Below are 7,779 nucleotides of genomic sequence, written 5' to 3' on the forward strand. Positions count from 1 at the left end.
CTTGTCGGGGTGATGTTCCTGTCATTCACCATTTTCCTGCAGTGGGGGCCAGGGTCTGAAGGCTGTGGACACTCATCCACGTGCTGCCTCTGCAACGTCGGGTAGGGTGCTTCCTGCTCATCTACAGCCAGCCAAGGTGATGTCAGGGTCAGCAGGAGGAACAGCAGCAGCACGGTGGCATGGGGTCCCCTTGGGGACAGGGCTCCTTCAGACCCACTCCGTCCTCGTGCAGTGGAGATGGGTGGACACAGTTACCGGAGTCAGGGATGCAACAATCCTACCACACAGCCCCTGGGTCTGCCCCAAGTCTCCCTCCCATCACCTACCCCAGCCCCAGCTCGCTCCACCCTGCCCTGCATTCAGATCCAGGAGCACGCACCCCTCCCCCGTGCCCTCCTCGGCTGCGTGTCCCCCCTACCCAGCACCCCCCAGACAAGCCGTTCATGGCTCCAACCCTGCCCCACTTGCAGCTGTGGGCTGGGCTTTGCACCCTCTCCAGTGCACATATGCCCAGGCCTCCACCCCTTTCCTTCCCCACCAACTAACTTCCTGGGCTTGGCAGGGGTTGCACGTGCATGCACGCACATGTGCAGCCCCCACAGCTCAGGATCGACTTCAAGAGGCTCTGGGATGGCGACCACTGTTTTAGAACAATTTGCCAACAGCAACAAGGATTGCAAGAAAACATAATCCCTTTTAAGATAGATCCTGATGAGGTTTTGGAAGGGATTATATGACATGCTATGACTGGACTCTGTGATCCAGAAGGTCCCTTCCATACTTAATTTCCTGTGCATGTGTTTTAGAATTGACAAAAAGCCTTTAAACTGTGGAACTGTAAGGTCTAATTCTGCTCCATTGGACAGTCTACTCTACATGTTAGAACAGACTGTCCAATGGAGTTCCACTATGGACTTCAATAGGACCAGGATCAAAGCCTAAATGAGCTGTGCTCATCAGTACATCCACCCATATGTAAATAATAATTTAATAAAAAACAAACATACACATCACTAATTCCTTTCCAGAGACAATAAAATTCCAACTAGATGGTGTCCTTGACATTTCTAAGCTTGTCATAGGAGACTGTACCAGCTACAGTGCCTCTGACATTGTGCACATTACCTTTTTAACACTGGTTTGATTATGTCATTTCTGAAACAAATCCTCCATCCCCAGGTAGCATTTATTTATTTGGTTGCCTCCAAAAATATTTTATTGTTAACAATAATTTTTGCTGCATTGCATACCCCACATTTGAGTCTGATCATTAGCAACCTCCTGTACACGTTCCACATTTATTGAGACAAAAACACAGTATCATACCTGTCTGAGATTCAGCCTGAACACGTTCACATGTTTTTTCCACCTACAAATCAATATCAGAAATGCAATTAATCAGGATTTCCCAGTCACCCTGCAATATTTTGTGCTCAATCTAAAATGGACACATCACTTATTTGCTTACCTTATTGTTGTCATTGCACAGTCTACTAATTGACACATAGTGTCTAATCTTCCTGTAGGCAAAAAAAAGTGTGTTATTGTCTCCCCAGTTCCCAGTTCTGATTCAAATCTAGCAAAGTTTTGATTTACAAGTCCCACATTAGCAATAAAACGATACGGGGCAAATCCTGCTCAGTGGCCAGTGAGACCTAACAGGTAATGGTGAAAACTACAGCTTTCCTGCTCAGGAAGGCAGGAAGGATGCAGGGTGGATAAGCCTACTGCAGACCTTGCTCCCTGTGGGCTGCCTATGCTGCTGGAGAAAATGTAGGGATATGAGGTGGCTGGAGAATTTATGGTATTACAAGTCCAATAGCTGAGGTAGTCTACAGAGCTTAAGGGCAGTGTATACCTGTAGGCTACTACAGTCTTAAGTACCTCCTGATTGCCATCAAATTCCTGGAGCTGATCCTGTTGATTAGATTTGTCCCCAGATAACAATGTGCATAATAGCCATCCATCTTACTGGCTGTGTGTCAAAAGCTACAAAATGTTTTTGCTCCACTGAAAGACAATTGAGAGCGTGGGGTTGCTTCCAAGGGATGCTATTAATTGAAAATATCATATTCTGCCAATAAAACGGTTTTTTTTCCCTCTTTCTATTAAGTAACCTCCAATGGTAAATGATTCAGGAAGAAACTGCAGTCAGCCTTTCCTCAAGGGTAAGACCGATCAACCTGGCAAGAATCTCAGGCAAAGGTCAGACAAAATCAACACAGGGGAACCATGGAGAAATGTGTTCTTGTACATAGTCAATTCCAGGTTGTTTTACTTAATGAACATGCTTGACAAGTCCTTGGAAGATTGAGCATCTGTCACCTTATACTTCCTGACCCTCATTCTTTCCTCAATTTTTTTAGATTTTCATATTTATTCTAATAATTAATCCTGCTCTAAGAGTCCTATTCCATGATCCAGTGGGAATTATGGAAAACAGGAATAAATAAGGAGTGCAAGTTCTGCACCAGCCCTGCATGGGTAAACATGGACAAAAAGGATGGCAGTGAACAATGGAAGGGAGCAAAGAACTAAGTGTATACTTCACTCTTTGTGACCCCAACACAAGGCATAGAGAGTAGAGAGGGCTAGATGTAAGGGTAGAGGTCTGCATTTATGCCCTGATCTTGGCTCCACACTGAGGGGAGGGGTAAATTTCACTTCTTTTGCATATAGTACAATTAGTTGGACTTGATGCAAATAAAGGTTATTTTTTTCTTAAGGAGTTCAGTGGTATATTGACTCTATTGCTGGCTCCCAGCTTTACAGAGTTGAGAAAGTGACAGAGGCCTGAACCATTGCCCACTGAAGCCAACGGACACCCTGACTTAATTGAACCACGGATCAGAACCAAATCCCATATTGACAAGACAGCCCAGCCTTTACACTTACCCTCCCTGTCCAATGACAGGTATTATCTTCACATTTTGCTGTATGCTATCTCCATTTTTCTTTTTGGCATAGTACATTCCTTGCCATTCCTGAAAAAGGGGCCATTGGTAACTACGTTCAATACATAATGGACCAACATAATGATATATATATATATATATATTACAAATTCCTTTTCATTTACTACTGTTCAAAGAGAAGTCACATTTTTAAAAAATGTAAACAAGACCTAGACATTTCTTTTTTTACCTTGAATTCCAAAGACACAAAATTTGAGAAATGCTGTTTCTGTGTAATAATAACTCATCCACTGGCTAGTTGATGAGAAGTGGTAGGGCTTGATGATAATGTTTCTAGTTTGGAACTGAGTGCCCTGTTTGCTTCCAAAAACCTAGAATAAGCTGGAACCATCCTCACATCCATGAAAAGTATGAGGATGGGATTTTTTGCCCTGAGAATGAGATAGCCTGCCCTAAGATTTCTGAAGCAATCATGCTCTCTGGGAAGCCTACAATTTAAATCAAGCAGAGATCGGTGCAATAGTTACTATAGTTAACTGTTTGCTATGCCTTTTTACCGAAAAGACCCTAACCACTGGAGCAAGGCAGAACATTGCTTTAAATGGCAATCTCATCAAAAACCTGAAAATTCTTTGGTTTTTCTGTGGCAAATGGCCAGTTCCAGTGAAAATATTAGTTTACTTAGAAACCTTGGATGAAGACAAATGATATTCAGGAAATGATTATTTCTACCTATTGTTTAAACCCAGGGTTTTAAAGGGCATTCATAGATTTTTAAACCAGAAAGGACCATATCTGACCTCCTGCATATTAGGGTTGCAGATCTAGTCCAATACCTTCCACAAAGCAGAGCATGCCTATTGGCGAGAAGGCAAACCTCAAAAGTAGGGCTTGCACAAATAGACAAATAGACACTAAACATACAATATATTTTTAGCAGATTTCTTTCCATCCCTATATACTCCTCTGATCCTTCTCAAGTCTGTTTTCTGTTTTGCTTTTCACCTGCTTTTTCTCTATGAACTTTTTGTTTCTTCTTGCATAGCAAAAGCCAATAACACTTAGGATAAGTCAGTCTTTGGGTCCTGATAGCTGAGTTGATTTCAGACCATGTCCACAAGTTTTTTCCATTTCTAGGGTATATTTAGAGAACAATAAAAGTGTAATTACAGCACGTTGAAGCAGACTTGATTAATCAAGTCTGCAGGAGCGTGGCAATTACTGTGCTCCAGCAGCCTTTTGGGTCTCATGTATCAGTGTCCCTGCACTTCAAAATGGTAGCATTTTGAAGCAGGGAGATGCTGATACATGTAACGCTGCTGGCTCTTGGAGCCACTCTATTAAAGTGCCGCCCGCCCACCCCTGGAAAATGTGTAAAAATGCCCAGAATCTTCAGCAAATATGACTCCAAGCCCTCAAGAAGTTTTATATTAATAATCATCTGATTCCTTACTGTATACAAGCCCAATAAAAAGCACATTGAAGTTAATGGGAATCTTTCAGTTAACTTCAATAGGCTTTGAATCAATTCTTACACGTGGGTGAACACATATACACACAAATAGTAGTTAGACTGATCGACAAATGGAACAGGTGAAACAGTACATTTTGCATGTAGCCTACAACCAACAGGATAAGAATCTACCATGTAAAAGGGCTGCATGGTGACAAGCAAGCTCTCCTCTTCCCCTCCCCAACAAAACCCTACTGAAAGGTTTTTCCATAGATCTGTGTAACAAACTGGAGATCAAGCACAATATCTGTTGCTGCATGTTGCAAGTGGACTATAAATGAGCAGAAACCAGACACTACAAAATTCAGTGCTCTCAGAATAAAAACAATGCTTAGCAGTATTTTCCTGACAACCAGGATAACAGAGAGATGAGTAATCAACAGGAGTCCTGGTTTTCTCTGAAAAAAAATCACCATTTTTTGGATATAAAAAAGTAACCCAAAATCCAGATTTTTCTGTGATTAAAATGAAGCACCACTACACACACACATACACACACACACACGCACACACACACAGACAGAGTAAAAGCTGAATTATCTGGTACCTTACAAGGCGGCAAACTCTGTTAACTGGGATGCCGGCTTGTAAGGGCTTGTAAGGGAAAAGTGAAACCAGAAGTGCCCACCATGGTACTTCCGGTTTTGCGGAGCCCCCACTGCCCAGGGGAAAGCAGCCTGCACTGCCAAGCCCCCAGAGCCTGGGGCATAGCAGCCTGCGCGGGTCCCCCCTCCCTGTTCCTTGGTGCCCATGGGGCCCGCGGGAGAGGCGGCGATGCAGTGGGAGGGGCGGCGACACCCCAGACATGGCGCAGCTTGAACAGGCAAAAATGCTTGTTTGGGCCGCTCAGTTAAGCGGCATATTTTGTTATCCGGCACCCTCCATTCCCCATGGGTGCTGAATAACAAAGCTTTTACTGTATATATAAGTGACATTTCATTTTAATCATGGACAAAAGTGTATTTGGGGTTACTTTTTTCTATCTGAAAAATGGGGGTGGGGAGGGGGGGTTGTATCAGAGAAAACCAGGATCCCCGGTAATCAACCTCTAACTTGAGATAAGAAATTAAAAGCATGCACAAAGGGATGAAGTCTTAAAGCACAGATCAAATAATTCTGGTATGGTCAGTGTAGCTTTATCAGTTCAAGTTAGAACTATTCAATGATGGATTTTGCATCAGATTAAACAGATAGAAATTCATAGCTGTGATGTCTAAAACCGGTGAATGGATTACAACCACAGATTACAACCACAGAAATATGGTGCTACAGCTACTTCAGTGTGACCTAAAATGCTGGGGTCAAAATAAAGATTAGGATCTTCTAGTTTATGTAAAAAGCAAAGAATTGTTAACCTCCTCGATATAATACTCTAGGAAGTAAGAAGTTCTAATACTGCTATTGGAAGGTAATGCTACACAATCCATGATCTCATTGAAATGATTCATATATACATCAAAGACACTAACGGGATGTCTACAGTGCACACTACAGAGTAACATAGAGATTACAGAGCTGTATGTAAATAAGGAAGGTAGTAAATGAGCCTGTGTTGAACTCTGCCTTACTGTGGCTAGACTGCTTCCAGTACTTGAGCTAATTCATTTAAAACTCATGTTATCTTGGGTCACTATGCTACATGGCAAACTGCACTGTAGATTTACCTTAAAGGTCAGCCATCCACATGTGAAAAACATCAGGAATTCAATTTTCTCCAACATAAATCTGAGCCCAGAGAAGAACCATTTAATCTGGTTCACTTGCATATAAATCTGCACAATGCAAAGTGATCCTGTGCAGAGATATCCTAATGATACCTTTGGAACAAGAAGCAATATATCTGCTTTAGTGTACTGCTGAATGTTGACTAAGCATCTCTGACTCCAAGCCTCAGGAACACGTGTATCAGAAATTCTCTTTTGCTATTATGCTTGTTATGATACCGAGCAGTCTCAAACTGGGAAGGGTTAGTCTCATGAAAAACTACAGTGTGCTGCATGATCAGAAAACAACATAGCACAAGGAAGTTTTGTTTTTCTGATTTCTGTCCAAGTTGAAATATTTTTTGGTATATTGTAACCTATAGTAACCAACTTACAGAATCCACTGGGTCTTTTTCATTTGGAATAGAAAAAGCTCTCATAAGGCAGAAGGGAGAAACACACAAATGAAATTGGATGATTCAGGTAAAAACTGTTTCCTCCTGACACAACTATCTTTCAAATTCCTCTACATTTCAGAATAAAGCATATTCAAAGGGCACTGTCTGTTCAAAGGCTGACCTGTATTTCCTCTAAGAACTCATTCTGTGCCAATAGTAAGTTCTAGGCTATATATAAATTGCCTACTGTTAAGCTTCCCAATAGCAAATAGGATGACATATGGACTCAGAAGACATCTGCATGGACAAGAGTTTAACATTTTCCAGAAATGGGGGATTTAAAGTGTGGTGTCTTGCTAATATCCACAGAGGACTGTCCTGGAGTCGGAGGAGTAAAACACAGAAGCCTTGACACTGCCATTGTTTGAGGAAAAATATTACTTGGGTTTAATTTTTCACCATGAGTTCACTAAAATGTATCTTCACTATTAGCGAGAGCATATCAGTAAACTAAAAATTGAAAATCTGACTGATGGGCATCTTGAATACTGGATGTGGCAGTCACGAGGCCCAACATAACTAACTGATTTGCATCAAAACTTGATTTATGTGTCTATTTTCATGTACATCTTTACACAGGCAAACAAAAACTGTGAGACACCATGGCTTCAGCCCTTGGAACTGTTCCAGCACATTGAACATCCAGATGTTTACTACAGTCGTGTTCCGACGCGCATACCATCTGTGCCCAGAGAGAGTAATGCCTTACTAAATGAACACTCATGTTAGTGCCTTGATTTACAAAGTGTGACTCATCACATCTTTGCGTTGTTGTTGCCTTGATATCAGCGGTGCTAGTGAATCATTTTAGCACCTCCCTACACTGTTTCAAAGGCATGGTGCTTCCCAGCAGACAGTCAGCGTGACCCAATTAGCTGCCCTGACTCAGCCCTGTGCGTGTGTTATGACACACCTTGAAAACACAGCCAATTTACAAACCTCCTTGTGTTACCCCCATAATCTATGTCCCTTATATGGGTTCCATGACGTATCCTTTCAGTGACATCAAAAGGCATTTACGTTTTGGTGTCAAGATGCAAATTTCATCTCCCTGATGCATCCTCACATTAGTGCTACAATAGCAACACACCCAAAGCAACACTATAGTGCTACCAGGCAGCTTGCAAAGTCTCTCTGTAACTGAACCCTACATCTGCCCTATGAAGTCAGCTGACTCTCCTGTATTTCCT

At 42.1% G+C, this 7,779-nt stretch overlaps 1 protein-coding gene across 2 annotated transcripts in view; it reads right to left on the bottom strand.

Annotated features, from left to right (window-relative positions):
* PDE8A (phosphodiesterase 8A) overlaps positions 1-7,779 on the bottom strand; it is a 310,375-nt gene that overhangs the window by 45,937 nt on the left and 256,659 nt on the right. For both annotated transcript variants that reach the window (XM_019504133.1, XM_019504132.1), the window contains exons 9-11: positions 2,896-2,984; positions 1,469-1,520; positions 1,327-1,369 (exon numbers count right to left, since the gene is read on the bottom strand). In XM_019504133.1, the coding sequence (XP_019359678.1) occupies positions 1,327-1,369; positions 1,469-1,520; positions 2,896-2,984 (184 nt within the window). The remainder of the gene's footprint in view (positions 1-1,326; positions 1,370-1,468; positions 1,521-2,895; positions 2,985-7,779) is intronic.

The sequence above is a fragment of the Gavialis gangeticus genome, unplaced genomic scaffold (genome assembly GCF_001723915.1).
Source record: "Gavialis gangeticus isolate Ggan-Ray unplaced genomic scaffold, GavGan_comp1, whole genome shotgun sequence".
NCBI lineage: Eukaryota > Metazoa > Chordata > Crocodylia > Gavialidae > Gavialis > Gavialis gangeticus.